General features: G+C 60.5%; 2 protein-coding genes across 5 annotated transcripts in view; one reads left to right on the plus strand and one right to left on the minus strand.

The window, feature by feature from the left end:
* The window catches only part of Actn4 (actinin alpha 4), a 68,379-nt gene extending 63,478 nt beyond the window's left edge, over positions 1–4,901 (plus strand). For 2 of the 4 annotated variants that reach the window (XM_047527405.1, XM_047527406.1), the window contains exons 15-22: positions 38–220; positions 304–438; positions 1,207–1,386; positions 2,087–2,233; positions 2,936–3,016; positions 3,302–3,367; positions 3,861–4,019; positions 4,128–4,901. In XM_047527405.1, coding sequence (XP_047383361.1) covers positions 38–220; positions 304–438; positions 1,207–1,386; positions 2,087–2,233; positions 2,936–3,016; positions 3,302–3,367; positions 3,861–4,019; positions 4,128–4,286 — 1,110 coding nt within the window. In that variant the 3' untranslated portion in view covers positions 4,287–4,901. The remainder of the gene's footprint in view (positions 1–37; positions 221–303; positions 439–1,206; positions 1,387–2,086; positions 2,234–2,935; positions 3,017–3,301; positions 3,368–3,860; positions 4,020–4,127) is intronic. The other 2 variants (XM_047527407.1, XM_047527408.1) reach the window with 1 other exon arrangement.
* Positions 4,371–18,847, minus strand: Capn12 (calpain 12). Its single transcript, XM_047527409.1, has 21 exons — positions 18,608–18,847; positions 17,945–18,014; positions 17,741–17,859; positions 17,473–17,606; positions 16,527–16,695; positions 15,506–15,580; positions 15,350–15,435; positions 15,207–15,281; positions 11,954–12,117; positions 11,631–11,866; positions 11,183–11,194; positions 10,795–11,003; positions 10,154–10,196; positions 10,027–10,086; positions 9,480–9,537; positions 9,034–9,104; positions 8,886–8,948; positions 8,182–8,260; positions 5,939–6,055; positions 5,793–5,851; positions 4,371–5,709 (listed from the first exon to the last, which is right to left on the minus strand). The coding sequence occupies exons 1-21, from the start codon at positions 18,845–18,847 to the stop codon at positions 5,683–5,685; spliced, it is 2,166 nt and encodes a 721-aa protein (XP_047383365.1). The 3' UTR covers positions 4,371–5,682.
* Between the last annotated feature and the right edge of the window lie 457 nt (positions 18,848–19,304).

The following is a 19,304-nucleotide window of genomic DNA, read 5'->3' on the forward strand; positions in this document are numbered from 1 at the left end:
GCCAGGCAGCCCCGCTCATTCTTGCTTCCTCCCTTAGGGCCTGATCTCAGCCCACGACCAGTTCAAGTCCACCCTCCCGGATGCTGATAGGGAACGGGAGGCCATCCTGGCCATCCACAAGGAGGCCCAGAGGATCGCTGAGAGCAACCACATCAAGCTGTCTGGCAGCAACCCCTACACCACCGTCACCCCCCAGATCATCAACTCCAAGTGGGAGAAGGTGGGCCAGAGCCCGAGGAGGGCTGGCGGGCCGGCCAGGCAGGAGAGCCCACCGCCCTGACCGCTCCAATGCGCATCCCCCAGGTGCAGCAGCTGGTGCCCAAGCGGGACCAAGCGCTTCTGGAAGAGCAGAGCAAACAGCAGTCCAACGAGCACCTCCGCCGCCAGTTCTCCAGCCAGGCCAACGTGGTGGGGCCCTGGATCCAGACCAAGATGGAGGTGAGCGGGCAAGCTGAGCGCACGCAGGCCAGCCCCCGGGCTGCTAGGAGCCCTCGTCACCTCCCAGGTCTAGGAGGGCCACCGAGGTTATGTGGGCAACAGCGGCAGCCCAGACAAAGCCAGCTGAGGGCCAAGCAGGGGGGCTGGAGCTGGGCCCCACCCCGCAGTGCTGGCCCGACCTCGCCTCTGTGCCTCCGTTCTGGCCCCACGTGGGGACTCCACAGAACTGTGCACAAGGTGGTCCGTGCTCACGGCGTGCTCCATAGGGCCCCCTTGAGCCACAGGGTTTGTGGCACTGCCAGCGGCCACTCCAGTCTCCACCCATGGAGTGCTCACTGTGGACCAGGCAGACAGCAGCCTCTTTAAACTCAGAAGCCTGGGGCGGGGCCTGGGCGCCAGGCGGGTCGACTTTGGGGCCACGCTGTCTCTACAGCCTGGAGAGCTGTTGGGATGTGAGGGCACCAAAGCCACGGGCCTGGGTTCAAACCCTGGCTGCCTCCGACTGCGTTAACCCACCCTCTTTGGGCTTCAGTGTCCACGTCTGCAGGCAGGCCTGTCACAGTTAGCGGGCCTCACAGAGGGGTCAAGGGTCCGGTGAGGTTAGGGGTATGACATGCATGGCCCGGGGACTCCCCATGGTGGCAGCTTTTACCCAAGAGGAGGACCAGAGGTTGTACTTGGGCAGCCGGCCTTCCAGGTCAGGGGTCCTTGGGCCAGGACCCCGGGCTGGAGTGGTCTCAGCCCACTGGCGGCCCCGCCTCCCTGCAGGAGATCGGGCGCATCTCCATCGAGATGAACGGGACCCTGGAGGACCAGCTGAGCCACCTGAAGCAGTACGAGCGCAGCATCGTGGACTACAAGCCCAACCTGGACCTGCTGGAGCAGCAGCACCAGCTCATCCAGGAGGCCCTCATCTTCGACAACAAGCACACCAACTACACCATGGAGGTGCGCCGCCAGCTCCGCTGGAAACGGGAAAGATGTCCGTTGTTTTTTTTTTTTTTTTCCCCCCTGCTGCCGGGGATCGAACCCAGGGCCTTGTGCTTGCGAGGCAAGCACTCTACCAACTGCGCTACATCCCTAGCCCAAGATGTCCGTTCTCTATCACTTTTTTTGCTGTTTAAAATTTGTTAAAGACTAGACCAGAATGGTAAAAAAATATCATTTAAAAAATGCTAGCTGCACTCCCCCTCACCATGATGACACCTCTCCTGGGTCAGGCTCACCCAGGGACCTGGGAGCCACCCCCAGACCCAGGCCCTGTGTGTCAGTGCAGCATCACGATGGGGTTAACTGGCCAGGGGTTTGGGGACTGGTCCCCTCGGTAGCTTGAAATCAACCCTGGTGAGCATGGCTCACTTTGCTAGTCCCCAGGTGCCACAAACCAGCCTGGGGGTTTCCCACCCCAGAGAGCCGAGGTTGAGCCCGGCCAGCATGCCTCTAAGGAGCGCCTCGTGGACTTTGGCACAAGTGTCTTGGGTCCTTGCCTCCTGCCCCATTCGTCCCCACTAGTTGGGAGGACGGCAGGGAGGCCCCACGCCACATGTGCACAAGAGGGTGCGGGAGGGTGCGGGGCTGCAGTGGCGCTGAGGAGCCCCAGGGGAGATCCTGCCCAGCCCCCAGCCCCACTCATGCCCTCTCCCTGCAGCACATCCGCGTGGGCTGGGAGCAGCTGCTCACCACCATTGCGCGCACCATCAACGAGGTGGAGAACCAGATCCTCACCCGGGACGCCAAGGGCATCAGCCAGGAGCAGATGCAAGAATTCCGGGCGTCCTTCAACCACTTCGACAAGGTGAACATCCCCCTGCCTCCCGGCACCTCCCTCCCTCCACCATCCCGTCTGGCCCCCTCCGTCTCTGCATCTGTCTGTACATTCACATCACAGTTGCTAAGCGTCAGCCGCCACTCAGGCCAGGGAGGATCCCAGCCAGTGACCCCAGCCAGCGACGGGGTGTGGGGCACACACAGGAGAAGTGGGGGTGGGCCTTCTGGTGCCCTGGGGGCCGCACCCTTGCCGACCTGTGGCTGAGACCCTGGGGCAGATGAAGTCCTGGCATTCCCAGGATTTAAGACCTGGCCTGGGAAACCCGTCCCCACACACGGTGTGCCTCAAATCCCAGTTCCGTCCGGCAGCTCCTCTAGAGGGGCGGAGCGCCAGCAGGGCCGGGCGGACGTGCACAGGGCCTGCGGCCTCAGCACTGCGCCTCTGGCCCTGGCAGCCCTCCCAAATCCCAAAGCAAGGAGAGCCCGCTCCCTCCTGCTCCTGGGACTCAGTCCCCCGTTCTCACTGCTGCCCAAAGGAGGTGAGGGCGGCCCAGGCCACCTCCTGCCCGCCGGGCCCTGGCCACCCCGTCTGTGTTGCCTCTAACTCTGTTTCCCTTCCCCGTGTGTCCCCCCCGCCCTCTGCATGTGACCTGGGCCCCCTCCCACCTCTCCGCGCCTGCGGCCTGGTCTCCACACCGCCCCTCCTGCGCCTGCCTTCGTCGCCCGGCAGGACCATGGTGGGGCACTGGGGCCCGAGGAGTTCAAGGCCTGCCTCATCAGCCTGGGCTACGACGTGGAGAACGACCGGCAGGTACGCGCACCCTGGGCCCCGGAGGACGGCCATTAACTGCTCTTCTCTCTCCTTCTCTCTCTCCCCTCCCTCTGCCACCCGCTCCTGCCATCTGTGTGCCATCTCACGGGCTTTCTTGCCTCCTCCCTGCCCTCGTGTCTCTCCGACACCCCCCCTTACCTGGTCTCTCGGGGCCTCCTGTCTCCCCGCTCCCGCCTGTCCTGTCTGCCCGCTGTGCACGTGGGGCGGCCCTTCTTGCCTGCTCTGGGCCTGGCCTCCTCTGCCGTGCCTGCGTCCTCGGAGCAGAAGCAGACAGGCAGCATGGACTCCGACGACTTCAGGGCTCTGCTTATCTCCACAGGATGCAGCCTGGTACGCGGCTCTGCCTCCCCCGCCACCGCTCCTCCCCGCCCCTCACGCCTGCAGAGCTTCCCTGTCCTCGGGGACACTCCTCCACCAGAAGGCGCAGCGTCCTGCACGGCTGTGCTTGCTGGGCTGGGGTCCCTCCGATGACGCCCAAGCCCTCCTCCCCAGAAGTCTGCAGAGAGGGGAGTCCTCCTGCTCGCTCCCTTTTCCTTTCTCTTTCTCTCTTTTCTTTCTTCCCCACCTCCAGAGCTAACTCGTGAGCCTGGGGCGGGGGCAGTAGAGCCCGACTCCCGCTTCCTGAGACCGTGGGGGGAGGGTGCAGAGGGGCCGCCCGAGGCCTGGGGGCCCTGGGACAGCGCCTGGCCCGTGCCATTAAGGCAGGCTGAGGACTCCGGCCCTGCTCTCCTGGCCCTTCTCCTCAGAGACTGACTCCACCCGCCCCAGCCTGGTGCCCCTTCCCCACTCAGTGCCGTCTGTCCCCTGCCCCGTCACCTCACAGGGCGACGCTGAGTTCAACCGCATCATGAGCGTGGTTGACCCCAACCACAGCGGCCTTGTGACTTTCCAAGCCTTCATTGACTTCATGTCGAGGGAGACCACCGACACAGACACTGCTGACCAGGTCATCGCCTCCTTCAAGGTCCTGGCGGGGGACAAGGTAAGCGGGACCCTAGAGGCACCGGGGCTGGCGGGGGGCTCCCTGCCGCAGGGATCGGAGCTGGCATCGGGCATGGGGTGGCTCAGAGCCCTGCCCTGCTGCCCCCAGAACTTCATCACGGCCGAGGAGCTGCGGAGAGAGCTGCCCCCCGACCAGGCAGAGTACTGCATCGCCCGCATGGCGCCCTACCAGGGCCCCGACGCCGTGCCCGGGGCCCTGGACTACAAGTCCTTCTCCACGGCGCTCTACGGGGAGAGCGACCTCTGAGGCCCCCTCCTCACGGCCTGGGGCGGAGCCCCTCCCTCCGACTCTGTATCTATGCAAAGCACTCTCTGTGGTCCTCTTGGGGTGGGGTGGGCAGGGAGGGGCGGGCAGGCTCTCTCCTCTCTCTCGCTGGTCGGCCAGGGGGTTCCCCGTCAGGTAGTGGGGAGGAGACTCTGGGGTCCGCGCCTCTGGTCAGGTGAATATATATGATGTGTTGTGGTGTTTTTTAACCTATGTGGAGGGGAAGTGGATCCCCACAGCAAAAACAGGTCGGTCCCTCCGTGCCCTGGGGAGGCCCCTCCACACCCAGGTCCCTTCCTTTGCCCCTCAGGCCCTTCCAGGGCCTCCCACATCCAGGCCAAAGCCCCATGTGCCTTGTCCAGGAACCGCCCTGCCCTGCGAAGTCTCCAGCAGGCCCACCACAGCTGCCTGCTGCCCCGGCCCCCGGCCCCCGGCCCCCGCTCCACCCCGACTCCTCTGTGATCCAGGAGCTTGGCCGTCGCCGGCTCTCGCCCCAGCACCAGCCCAGCAGGCCTTGCTTGGCCTGGTTTCAGATTTTCTAAGGACCAAAACAAAACAATAAAAACACAAAAACAACAACAAAAACACAAAACCCACCAAAAAGCAAAAAAAATAAAAAATAAAAAAACAAAAAAAACTATAAAAAATGAAAAACTTTCAGAGAATTACTATTTACTTTATTAACTTACGGAGTTATTATATAAATATATATTCACCTAGCAACACACCCTTGCCGCCTCTCGCTCTCGTAATGAAGACGTAGCTGATTCGCCGCCCTCCCCGGTCCCTTACTGATTTTTCTCCTTGTTTGTGTTGGGCAGGGGTCTCTGGGGACCTCCTGAGGTGGAGGTGGGCTGCGGGACTGGCTGCCTGGTAGTTGGTGGTCCCCCTGCCCCCCTTGAGTTTATTCTGGTTGATTTTTTTTTTTCTCGGTTTCTGGATAAACCACCCTTCTGGGGACAGGATAATAAAACGTAATATTTTTAAGGATTCCTACGCGTCCTCTCTCTCTGCCGTCGCTGTTCGTGGCCTCTCAGGAGAGCATGTGAGCCCGTGGTGCCCCTCCCCACCCGGAGTGAAACAGAAGGGGGTCGAGGGCGCCTCCGGGCCAGGCCCCATTCTGCACAGGCGGCCAGGTCCCGTCCAGGCTCCGTCCAGGCTGTGCAGGAAAGGCCCTGCCGACCCCGGCTCTGCTTGCAGGCAAGGAGACCAGGGTGCCAAGGCGGCTCAGCCAGACGCTGGTGGGCCAGGCCTCAGTCGCGCTCAGTTGCCACCCAGTGGAGGCGGGAGACGCCAGGCGGGGGGATGCAGGGCTCAGAGCAGCGGTGGCCGTGCGGGTCTCCCTGCCTCCAGCAGCAGGTGCTCCCGACCGCACGTCCTAGGAGAAGGTGGCCACCTCCATCCACTGGCAAGAGGAAGAAGAAGGCAGACTGGAGGCGGGGTCCTGGGCGGCACCAGGACCACCCTGCACCCCCGGCCCAGGCCCACCTGTCTGCGGGTCAGACACACGACCCCCTCGCCCCCGTCCAGGTGCTGGCTGCAGTGGCCTGTGCGGAGGAGGCAAGGTGAGTGCCGCCGCCCCGCCGCCCAGCCCCGGAGACATTCTGGCCCCGCCGCGCCAGGGCAGCACTCACGGAAGATGCAGGTGAGCTGGGCCGCACAGGACACGAAGCGCTCGAAGTCCACGCGCAAGCGGCTGTCCCGGTAGCGGCTGGTGAGGGCCTGGGTCAGCTGGTTGTTGAGGTGGAAGCCTGCGAGGAGGCTGCCTGTGAGCCCACCCAAGCCCTGGGGAGCTGCGGACACCACAGGCTCCATTCCCCTCATTCTGCAGGTGACCTGGGTCCAGATCCCAGCTGGGTGGCCACAGGCTGCACCTGTCACCTCTGAGCCCGTCTCCATCTGTCAAAGGGGTGATGTGACAGGTTGGGCCCACAGTCTAGTGGAAGGGTGGGATGGCTTATCAGATTTTCAGTGGCCGGCACCTAATTTGGGGTTTTTTTGTTTGTTTATCTATCTGGTATCAGATTGAACCCAGAGGTGCTTAGCAACTGAGCCACATCCCCAGACCCTTTTTTTTTGAGACAGGATCTCACTAAGTTGCTGGGGCTGACCTCTAACTTGGAATCCTCCTGCCTCAGCCTCCTGAGTGCTTTTTATTACCCGCTTTTTGTTCCTTTTAAATGCTGCAGGACTTTCTCCCTGCCACCGAGCACTGGAGAATAACTGTGCACACAAACATTTTCATCAGTCTGATGCCAGTCATTTCTCCTGCTCCCCATCAGAGGTACTTTCAAAGTCATCTTTGCTATAGAATCTTAACAGCCTTTCAAAAAAACCCCACGTGATCCTCCACCCCTCAGACACTCAGGGTTGCCTGATGACCCCTCTCCTCCTCCCTGTCCTCACATGTCCAGAGGCACAATTACCAGGACAATTTCACCAGCTTCCACTGCACCTAACTGCACGTGCGTCCTTTTAACAGGTGTCTATCATTAGCCAGGCTGGTGTTGCATGTTTGTGATCCCAGCTCAGAAGGCTGAGGCAGGAGGATCTTGAGTTCAAAGCCAACCTCAGCAATTTACTGAGGCCCCAAGCAACTTAGCAAAACCTCGTCTCAAAATTTAAAAATAAAAAGGGCTGGGGATGTGGCTCCGTGGTTAAGCACCCTGGGTTCAATACCCGGTACCAAAAAACAAATTTAAAAAACCCAGTCATTTATCAAGTGCATCTCCGTAGTGCCCAGTGCTAGGCTGTTGAGTCGCCAGGTCAGGAAACCCGAGGCTTCTTCCTGGCCGTGTGACCTGCTGCAGGACTCTCTGACTAGGCATCTGCCCTAAGGCATTGGGGTGGGGCACTGTGCCCAGGGCTGCAGGAAAATATGGCCAGGCAGGATGGAAGGACCCCAGAAGGAGCCAAGGGCCCTGTGGTTGCCTGCTTTTGGAATTCCTATTCGAGAAATTGTCAAGGGCACTTAGTGGGTTTTCTTCTGCCTTGAATAACTCCTGGCATGTCCCAGGTACTTGGTGAAAATGGACAAATGATTCACACCTCGCCTCTGTTCTGGTCCTTCTCTCCCTCTGCTCCTCAGACTCGGCGCCCTGGTTCCCGACTTGGGCTGTCTTGGCTTACACCTCCCCCAACACTTGGCTGCCCACACTGGGTTGCACTCGCAGCCCCTCCCTCTGTCACTCCCACTGGGTCACTGTCCCCCTGGGCTCCCTCTACTTTGTGGTGGCAGATGGGCCAAGGCATGGGGCTCGGGCTGGGGGTTCCCCGGCCCTACACACGGAGCCCACGAGAAGCATTTCTCTCAGTCTCCATGCCTTGGTTAGGACTTGGTGCTTCCAGGCTACTGCAGGACCGCTCCGCCTCTCCTGGAAGAACCTCAGCTCTTCAGCCGAGGCGGCCTTTCTTTGGGCCACTCTGGCTTTGGGTCACGGAAGCTGCGTCCTAGCTCTGAGCCTTGTGCAACCTCATTCCACCCTCCCATAACCACCCTGTGTGTCAGCCAGGTCACAGGGACTCAGTAGAGTGGATTCTACCCCAGCTCACCAGAATCTGGAACATTCCTCCACACTGCCCCGAAAGCCAGGGCCTCCCAGACACCAGCTGCCAATCTTCCCTTCCTGGAGCCCTCCACCCCCTCGGCCACCTCCCAGGCCCCTCCCCCTCACACCTCCCCCACTCCACCAGGAGCCCTCCCGCCTTCCCATTTGGCCTTTTTCAGGGTCATCCGGTCCCTGCCAGGAAATGGCAACAAAAGGCTGGGCCTTGTGGCTGGCCACAGCGGAGTGGGCAGACAGAACTGAGACTATGGGACAGCAAGGACGGAGGCCAGGCCCTGTCCCCGTGGCCACACCAGGGCCCCTGTCCACACCTGCAGCATTCAGTGCCAGCCTCAGCTCGTAGGAGTTCATGGTCCCTGACGAGTCCTCATCAAACTTGTCAAATGTGGCCTGGGTAGGGAGTGTAGGTCAGTCCCCCAGGCCCTGAGCAGTGGCCGAGCTGGCTGAAGAGGCCATAAGGAGGCCTCCGAGGCCAGACAGCCTGGGCTCCCATCCCAGCCGCTCTCCCTGTCACCAGCCAGCAGCTTAACCACTCTGTGCCTTTGTGTCCCCATCTGTGACATGGGAATGAGAGCAACTCAAGGGCCTGAGGACAAGTGGAGGCTCTTCCCACAAAGGCCTAGGGAGGGCTCAGTAAGTGGTGGCTTATCACCATCATCAGCATGTGTCATCAGACCTTTGGTCACTGCCTCCTCACAGGGATCAGAGGGGTCCACTGACAGCCAAGACAAGACCCTGGGAAGGTGTGGGGGACTGGGCTGGGGTCACCCAGCCAGAAAGGGGCTCAGGTAGAAGCTGGGGATTTCCACCCAGGACCAGACTACTCTCCAGCCCTGAGCTATTTAGTGCCCCTAGAGGGACCACAGAGGGATGGTGGATGGGCTAGGGACTTTCCAGCCAGGTCCCTCCAAGTAGGCATGGGGTGGTCCAGTCCTCCCTGCCCTCTGGGACCTTGGTGGCCCACAGGGTGTCTGTGCCGGAGGCAGCCCTGCCCAGCACCTCCCCACAAACTTACCTGCCACACTAGCAAGTGGCTCCAGAGCTGCTGGAAGTGATGCAGGGCCAGCGTGGGTCCATGCTGTGGATGGGGATCTGGCTGAGATCAGAGTCCCCAGAGGAGGAGAGACCCCCAACATCCCCTCCTCATGACTGCCCCCACGTACCCCAAAACACCGCAGCAGCTGCTCACAGGTCCTGACCCCGATCTCTCCAGGGGTCCTGGTGTTGGCCCTGGCTACAAGAAGAAAAAGCCCTTGCTGCATGCCAGTCGCCACTGAAAGCACTGTGTGACACAACTCCCTGCAGTGGGCATTGTGTGACTCAGGCACAGAGGGCCCGTGACTGCTCTACCCAGGACCCAGGCGGGGTCTAGCTGCTCACAACAGCGATACACCATGCACGCCCCTCAGAGGAGGGGGAGCCGCAAGCGGCCTTGGCCCCCGCCTGCCACAGGGTCCACCATGGAACAACGCAGTGAGATGCTGCCGGGCTGAACCCAGGTTTCTGGGGCCTGACCCCCAGCAGCACCATGGATGAACGCACATGGGGGATTCTGGGTCCAGCTCTGGTTGCATGGACCTCTCGTCAACAGTCCTCCACCCAAACTCACCAGGCTCCAGGGCAATGCTCAGTAACATCTGGAGCTGATAGGCATTGAGTTCTTCTTCCTGGTCGGGAAAGAGTCGCTGTGAAGCCCTTGCTCACTTAACCAGTCAAATTGCTCTGGGTCAGGCTCTGCTGGGCTGGGCTGGGGATGTGACAGTGACTGGGAGAACCCCGGGCCTGCCCTTTCTCGGGGTTCCCCTTGGGGGAGATGGATATGCCCCCAGGGAAGTCGGGCAGCAATGGAAAACCAAGCGAGGGGCTGTGGGCACCCACATTTGGCTGACAGGGGCAGCTTCCATAAAAGAGCACTTGGGAAAGTTGAGGACTGAGCCTGGCGGGAGCTGCAAAGGAAGGAGGGGTTGGCAGAGGGTCCCGCCTGAACGGAGGAGGGAGGCAGGGAAGAGCTGTGGACATCTCCAGAAAGGAAGTTCACGAGATGAGAACACAGGGAGAGAGGGAGGGAAAATGAAACAAAATGAGCCACCTAGGCCCAGGGGGCTGGAGGGCAGGGCGGCGGGCCAGACTGCCCCGCGCCCAGGGCCCCTCCTCACCTCCCCAGCCAGCTCCAGAAACAGCTGCGCCAACTCCAGCTCCAGGGGCTTGTAGGGAACCTGCGGGATAGGGGGAGCTTAGTCCAGGCCCAAAGAAAGCCCTTCCCCACCACCTTGTGCCCCCTACCATGAGGGCCTCCAGGTCGGCGCTGATCACGTCATCGATCTCCCTGCAAATTACCGACGGGAATGTGGAGGGGACCGTTCCCTCATGACTGGGCTGTGGAGTGTGGTAGGGGGTCCCAGTGGAGTAGGGTGGTGTCTTGGCACCCAACGCACATCCAGGCTAGGCTGAGTGCCCGGGGCGGGACTGGGCGGGGCTTGGGGGGTCGTGAGGCGGGTGGCGAGGGGCTGGGGGTGGTCCCAGGGCGGGACGAGGTCCGGGGGCGGGGCTGGAGCTGGTCCCAGGGCGTGTCTGGGCGGGGCTGGGAGTGGTCCCGGGGCGTGTCTGGGCGGGGCTGGGAGAGGTCCCGGGGCGTGTCTAGGAGGGGCTGGGAGAGGTCCCGGGGCGTGTCTAGGAGGGGCTGGGAGAGGTCCCGGGGCGTGTCTAGGAGGGGCTGGGAGTGGTCCCGGGGCGTGTCTAGGAGGGGCTGGGAGTGGTCCCGGGGCGTGTCTAGGAGGGGCTGGGAGAGGTCCCGGGGCGTGTCTAGGAGGGGCTGGGAGTGGTCCCGGGGCGTGTCTAGGAGGGGCTGGGAGAGGTCCCGGGGCGGGGCGGGGCGGGGGCGGGGGCGGGGCGAGGGCGGGGTGAGGTGGGGCTCCAGCGCTCACACTGCTGTGTGGCTTCGCTCTGAGAAGATGCGCAGCGTGAAGTCGGCTTCATCTCCCTCCTGGGAGGCGCTAGGCACCACCAGGTAGTGGCCGGGGCGCAGGCGACAGCGGCGGCTCACGTCGCGACGGGCGCAGAAGACCGAGCGGTCGGCGCGCAGCAGTCTCGGTAAGAGCGCGCGGCTGCGCGGGGAGTCCCAGAAGCCGAGCAGCTGCGGGCAGGGTGGCATGACCACGACCCGCCCCAGCTCCCTCCCCAAGACCTCCAACCCACTGACCACCTGGTCAAGCCCGCCCAGCCTCCAGACCCCGACTTTTCCTCTCCGGCGCTGGTCGACCAAGCCCCAGGGCTGGTCGAGGGACGGGCACTGGGGTCGCATCTGAGACCCACCTCTTCTGGAATCTGTAAGAAGGAAGAGCGTGGTCACTGGAGTCAGCAGCAGAAGGAGGCACCTCTGTTCAGGGTCCCCCACCTGCCCCTCCAGATCTCTCTTTGGTCTTTCTGAACCTTTACTGAACCTCTGACCCTAGTCCCTGAGCCACTGGGCTCCATCTTTCTCCACACCTAGGAGATGACAGATATGGGCACAAGATCATGGTCCCCTCTGACTACTTCCCAAACCCCCTCCCTCATCTGTGCCCTTCAGTCCCTTCTCAGCCCTCTTGGTTCCCCTCATGACCTCTGACCCCCAGCCTGTCCCCACCCTGTCCCCTCAGTCTTCCCTAACACCCTCCCTCAGCTCCCTCTCTCCTCTCTGACGCATCCCCAGTCCCCTCCGTGCCCCTCCAATGCCCTGTGCCCCCCGCCCCTCCATGCCTCAGCTTGGCCAGGGTCTCACCTGGAACACGTGGAAGCCCACTGTGAGGTAAGTGAGGCCCTTGGCTCTCAGCTTCCGGCGGTTGCGCTGGATGAGTGACAAGAGGACTGTGCACTTGGGAATGCGGCCCCCCCTCGCTGGGCCCCCTGCCCTGGCTGCCCCCCAGCCTCCCCAGGGACCCTCCTCATCCTCATCGTCCTCCTCCTCATCAGGCTCCAGCAGCGTCAAGCGGAATTGAGGATTGGTCCAGAAGGTTTCTAATAGAGGAGGAAGAAATGGGGTTTCCAGCCCGGTGCAAGCGCCCACCCCAGCTTTGTCTCTCAGGGTCCCCACCTGGGCCTCACCGGCACTAGGCTGGCTCCCTCCAGAGTTGAAACCTCGTACCCAGCGACCTTGGAAGGTATGAATGTGCCAGCCGCCCCCAGCAGGGTTGGGGCCCAGCACCTCCGGGCTCAGGGAGCAGATCTGGACGGTGTTGAAGTGGCAGAGGAAGTCCTGCAGTTCCATCCTGCACGCAGGAGCAGTCAGATCCACCCGCCACTCAGAGCCCCAGCACCAAGCAGTTCAAGACCCCAGAGCAACTCCCCCATCACAGAGCCCGCAGTTCCTTAAATACTGCCAAGTACCCACTGATCTCCAGAAGTCACTGTGCCTACAGGTCCCCCAATGTCTCCAGGTCCTTGAAAATGCACCATAAATATCCCCCCAAACATGATCACACTCCCCCTAACATGATCACGCTCCCCCCAAACATGATCACACTCCCCCTAACATGATCACGCTCCCTCCAAACATGATCACACTCCCCCAAACATGATCGCACTCCCCCTAACATGATCACACTACCCCCAACATGATCACAATCCCCCAAACATGATCACACTCCCTCCAACATGATCACACTCCCCCAAACATGATCACACTCCCCCAAACATGATCACAGTCCCCTAACATAATCACACTCCCCCAGAACATGATCACACTCCCCCTAACATGATCACACTCCCCCAGAACATGATCACACTCCCCCAACATGATCACACTCCCCCCAACATGATCACACTCCCTCTAACATGATCACGCTCCCTCCAACATGATCACACTCCCTCCAACATGATCACACTCCCCCAAACATGATCACACTCCCCTAAACATGATCACACTCCCCCTAACATGATTACGCTCCCCCCAACATGATCACGCTCCCCCTAAAATGACCACACTCCCCTAAACATGATCACACTCCCCCTAACATGATCACACTCCCCCAGAACATGATCACGCTCCCTCCAACATGATCACACTCCCCCCAAACATGATCACGCTTCCTCCAACATGATCACACTCCCCCAGAACATGATCACGCTCCCTCCAACATGATCACACTCCCCCAAACATGATCACACTCCCCCTCACATGATCACACTCCCCCTAACATGATCACACTCCCCCCAACATGATCACACTCCCCCTAAAATGACCACACTCCCCTAAACATGATCACACTCCCCCTAACATGATCACACTCCCTCTAACATGATCACACTTCCCCAGAACATGATCACACTCCCCCAGAACATGATCACACTCCCCCCAACATGATCACACTCCCCCCAACATGATCACACTCCCCCCAAACATGATCACAGTCCCCCTAACATGATCACACTCCCCCAGAACATGATCACACTCCCCCCAACATGATCACACTCCCCCAGAACATGATCACACTCCCCCCAACATGATCACACTCCCCCAAACATGATCACGCTCCCCCCAAACATGATCATGCTCCCTCCAACATGATCACACTCCCCCAAACATGATCACACTCCCCCTAACATGATCACACTCCCTCAGAACATGATCACACTCCCCCAGAACATGACCACACTCCCCCCAACATGATCACACTCCCCCCAACATGATCACACTCCCCCCAACATGATCACGCTCCCCCCAAACATGATCACACTCCCTCCAACATGATCACACTCCCCCAAACATGATCACGCTCCCTCCAACATGATCACACTCCCCCAAACATGATCACGCTCCCCTAAACATGATCACGCTCCCCCCAACATGATCACACTCCCCCCAAAATGATCATGCTCCCTCCAACATGATCACACTCCCCCAAACATGATCACGCTCCCCCCAACATGATCACACTCCCCCCAAAATGATCATGCTCCCTCCAACATGATCACACTCCCCCAAACATGATCATGCTCCCTCCAACATGATCACACTCCCCCAAACATGATCACACTCCCCCTAACATGATCACACTCCCTCAGAACATGATCACACTCACCCAGAACATGACCACACTCCCCCCAACATGATCACACTCCCTTAAACATGATCACGCTCCCCCCAACATGATCACACTCCCCCCAAACATGATCACACTCCCTCCAACATGATCACACTCCCCCAAACATGATCACGCTCCCTCCAACATGATCACACTCCCCCAAACATGATCACGCTCCCCCCAACATGATCACACTCCCCTAAACATGATCACACTCCCCTAAACATGATCACGCTCCCCACAACATGATCACACTCCCCCACACATGACCACCAACTCCCCCAAACATGATCACGCTCCCCCCAACATGATCATGCTCCCCCAAACATGATCACGCTCCCCCCAAGATGATCACACTCCCCCCAACATGATCACACTCCCCCAAACATGATCATGCTCCCTCCAACATGATCACACTCCCCCAAACATGATCACACTCCCCCTAACATGATCACACTCCCTCAGAACATGATCACACTCACCCAGAACATGACCACACTCCCCCCAACATGATCACACTCCCTTAAACATGATCACGCTCCCCCCAACATGATCACACTCCCCCCAAACATGATCACACTCCCTCCAACATGATCACACTCCCCCAAACATGATCACGCTCCCTCCAACATGATCACACTCCCCCAAACATGATCACGCTCCCCCCAACATGATCACACTCCCCTAAACATGATCACACTCCCCTAAACATGATCACGCTCCCCACAACATGATCACACTCCCCCACACATGACCACCAACTCCCCCAAACATGATCACGCTCCCCCCAACATGATCATGCTCCCCCAAACATGATCACGCTCCCCCCAAGATGATCACACTCCCCCCAACATGATCACACTCCCCCAAACATGATCACACTCCCCCAGAACATGATCACACTCCCCCCAACATGATCACACTCCCCCCATTGAATTACCTTTACAAAACCCCAACTATCAAGACCTCAGACCCTCAATTCTGCCAAAATTCAAGAAATACCAAATGTCATCTAACCTCCCTCGATTGCCCTAAATACCACCCCATCCCTTTCAAACTCTCCAAAGACTATCTGCCTCTGAATTCCCTAAATATTACCACGACTACTTCTTCAGTTTGTGAAACAAAACCTGACCCCAAGTTGCCACTGACAGAGACAGTGCCTCCCGTCAGGACCCATCTCCAAGGACATCGCCCATGTGCCCTCTCCCCCTCCCCCGAGTCCCCTGGGTCAGCGCCCTCCCGGAGGCAGAGCTGGGTCCCTGAGAACTCACCAGAACTCGCCGTCTTCCTTCTTCACCAGCAGGGCCTCTCGCCACTCAGCGGGGAGTGCATCCCAGCGCGGGCAGCTGGAGAGATGGGTGTCAGGGGTGGGCCGGTGGGACCCAGCCCCCCGCCCGCCCCAAGCCCTTCCCACCTGTCACTCCAGGCCCCAGTCCACTCCACGCGGCCCCATGGGTTCCGGAGCCTCAGCAGCCGCACCTTGGTGAAGCCCAGGGACATCTAAGGACAGCATCATCAGTGGGGTGGCACCTGGACACCCCCTGCCAGCCTACCCACGGGGACTGCTCACCTTGTGTGTGCCAGTGACTGAATATGCATGTCCCTTCACCAGTCCATCTTCTGTACGGTACTCACCCCGATCACTCTGGGAAGAGGACCAGAGACAGTGAGACTGGGGTGGGGTACTGGAGAGCAACTGCTGTCCCCAGCCCCCCAACCTCCTGCCACCCAAAGTAGGGGTCAGCCAAAGCCCTGAATTGAGCGGCACGGGGCTCAGAGAGGGCACTGGAGTTGGAGAGAGAGAGAGAGAGACAGAGAGACAGAGGAGAGAGGGCGGGAGACAAGACTGGAGGGACAGAGAATCCTGGAGGCCTAGAAAGACACAGAAAGGGAGAGAAGAGGGGAGACCACAAGACAATCCGTGGCCAAGAGAGGATTCAACAGTCGGCTGAGCGAATGAGTTCCACCAAGCCAGTGGACAGAGGAGCACGGAGGGTCACAGCGGAACACACAATGACCCAAGCCAAGCCCACGAGAAGCAATCCTGGGGCTTCTGCAGAAATCTCAAAACTAGTCTTTTTTTTCTTTGCCACTGAGGATGCGATAGAGGGGTGCTTTAATCCTGAGCCACATCCCCACCCTTTTTTATTTTTTAAATTTGAGGCAGGGCCTCACTAAGTTCCTAAGGCTGACTTTGAACTTGCAATCCTCCTGCCTCAGCCTCTGGAGTTGCTGGGCTTACAGGCGTGTGCCACCATGCCCAGTGGCAGTCTTTATTATTACTTTTTTACCCTTTGGGTGGCATGGGATAGCCGCAGTTACGGGGCCCCTTTTGCACACTAATAACCGAAAAGCCTACCTGAGAGTGAGACTTACTCCATGCCAGGCTAGAAAAACACATTTGCAACGTCCTCTGAGCACCTAGATTCAGCTGTGCCTGAAACTTTTCATTATAAGAGCAAATACATTGCCAACTAACCATCTCCAGTTAGTGACAGCGAATAAGCCAAGAGCTGAAGCCGAGAGAGGGACAGGGGACGCTCCCTGCACGCATTCCCCCACTCTGCTCCGTGTGGGGGTCTGGGTCTCACCAGGGCAGTGGCACCCACAAGGGACTCCTTGGCCAGGGCATGGCGGAGGGCAGAGAAGAGGCCTGGCGTGTTCTGTCTCAGGTAGAGCACCTCGCCCACGCCGCCCGTGAAGTCCACGAAGGCCTCATTCATGTGGCCGCCTCGCATCACCTCGTAGGAGCCGTGGAGCCTGTGGGGGCCGGTGGGGTGGGGGTCTGCGTGTTGGTCTCTGTCCCAGGGTGGGGACCCCAGGGGCTACCCCTGAAATTTTCAGGTGCTTGAGGCGGGGAACCCTGACACTTGCTAGAAACGCTCAGAGTCTGGACGGAGCGCCCGGGGGGCTGCTGGACCCTGCTGCTGGGGTCATGGGACAGCTGTGTGTGCCACAACTGTGGAGCCCCGGCCCTGCGTCCAAGATGCCGGGTTTCCGGGGAGGTGCCTGCTTTAGAGGAGAGTCATCCGGGGCTCATCAGGCATTCCAGAGCCTCAGGGTGGGAAAGGTAAAAATTTGAGGGTCCGGGGGATTACACTCGATATTTTGGGGGTTCTCTGGATGAGTCAATAGACTAGGAGAGGTGGTCTGAGGTTACAGGTCCCCGAGGGGGAATTTGAGATTTGGTGAATCTGGGACCCGATTCACGAGATTCCAGGGACCTTCAGAATGATGTGTGGGGCTGGGTCGCGGCTCAGTGGTGGACCCTTGCCTAGCACGGGTGAGGCACTGGGTTCGGTTCTCAGTACCGCATATAAATAAATGAATAAAATAAAGGCACTGTGTCCCTCTACAACGAAAAAATTTTTTAAAAAAAGGAATCGTGTGCGATGGCGGGGCTTCCGGGAGGGCTTCGCGGGACGTCATGGGTGGTGCGCAAGCCTTGGATGTCCTCAAGGCCTGTCGCCATGGCGGGTTCGGGGCTGGTGACTTGTGTGGGGTCCTTGGGGGCCCAGTGCCGACCCGGGTCCTCACTTGGCGTAGGCCTTCTCCAGGAGCGGGGCCCAGAACTCGTTCCGCTGCTCCGAGCGCACGAACACCAGCTTCCCCTCCCGCACCGGCAGCCTGTCGTCCACCACCACGTCCACCCAGCGGCCAAACTGCCAGAGCTGGTGGGAGAAAGGACACGGCTCCAACTGGACTTCCAACGCCAGCCTGGCCCGGCCCCACGGGGACAGCGTCCGCTATGAAATCCCCGTCACCAGGGTGCCACCGAGGCGCGCACAGAGGAGCTGGGTTCTACCTGGAAGTGGAAGACACCTGCGTAGCCATCTTGGAAACCCTGTCCAGGGGGCACCACCCGGCACAGGAGTCGGGGGTACAGAGTGAGGGAGGCAGCAGCCGCCAGGAGCCAGCAGTTACCTGGGGGGAAAGGCTCGGGCTGGGTGAGGGGGAAGGAGGCGGAGGGGGAGGGGGACGGAGCACAGAGCCTGGCGTGGGGTCTCACCCAGGCTGCCCTGACACACGTCTGTGCGGCTCACGTCTTCACAGATGAACTGGGGCTCAGCGCAGAACTCCTGGGGAGGGGAGTTGCAGCCTCAGCCCAGGAGAGGGAAGGGGCAGCCACGGGACTCAGCTGCTGGGTCCCCTCCTGCCCTTCTCCACTCCAGGGTCAAGAGGGCTCTGGCAGGGGGCCCTCCGGTCCTGCGGGCAAGGGCTCAGCTTCCCTGGGCCTCCCTGAGCCCCGATGGCTGAGCCTGCTCTGATTCAGGTTCATGGTAGCCTCTGCTCCCTCAGCCCAGAGGCCCAGGCCCAGCCTCCTCCTCCCTCAGACCCAGGGGTCCAGGCCCAGCCTCCTCCCTCAGACCCAGGGGTCCAGGCCCAGCCTCCTCCCTCAGACCCAGGGTCCAGCTCCAGCCTCCTCCCTCAGACCCAGGGGGTCCAGGCCCAGCCTCCTCCCTCAGACCCAGGGTCCAGCTCCAGCCTCCTCCCTCAGACCCAGGGGGTCCAGGCCCAGCCTCCTCCCTCAGACCCAGGGTCCAGCTCCAGCCCTCCTCCCTCAGACCCAGGGGGGTCCATGCCCAGCCTCCTGCCTCCTCCCTCAGACCCAGGGGGGTCCAGGCCCAGCCTCCTCCCTCAGACCCGGGGTCGAGGCCCAGCCACACTTTACATGGGGCCTCTTCCACTCCACCCCTTTGGCCTTCTCAGAGTCCGGTCCCAGCTTGTCATAGCCAAGGGCGTCAGGGCCAGCAGGGAAGCAGGGGTCGCGGAACAGGATCCCCGAATCCAGGCAGGCTGCTCGGATCGCCTCGTAGACCTGGCCTCGAAAGGGCTGGGGGTCTCTGGCTCCAGCCCCTGCCTCTTCATCCACCAGCTGGATGGTGACCTTCCTGCTGCTGCCACACGCCATCTGGACACTCTGAAGGCACAGACTGGCCCCAGGCCCTTTAATCTCCTGAGTCACCGGGGCGGAGCCTCGCCCCCTCTGCGCCCGCTGGGGGTCCTGAGGCGCGGGGAGCCTTCCCTTGTTAATATTAATTGATGGTTTGGGTGCCAGAGAGCAGGGACGCCTCTTCAGTGGTTTCCTCCCCGGGGCGTGGGGCCTTCAGTTGTGGCCAGGATAGCAGCTTAATGGGCTTGGCCAGCAGCCGGAGGAATGGTGGGCAGAGCTGAGGGAGGACTGGCTGCTACTGTGAGTGGCAAGAAGGAGGTCAGGGTGGGGGTGTGTCTCAGCCCTGTGACCCCGTGGGGCTGTCGAGGGCAGGGGTGTGTCCACATCTCTCTCCGTCTCCCTGGCTGCCTGTTGCTCTTCTCTCTTTCTCCTCCACCTGGGCCTCTGCGTCTCCCTCTCAGATTTCTCGTGTCTT

Source organism: Sciurus carolinensis, chromosome 16, assembly GCF_902686445.1.
Source record: "Sciurus carolinensis chromosome 16, mSciCar1.2, whole genome shotgun sequence".
Taxonomy (NCBI): Eukaryota; Metazoa; Chordata; class Mammalia; order Rodentia; family Sciuridae; genus Sciurus; species Sciurus carolinensis.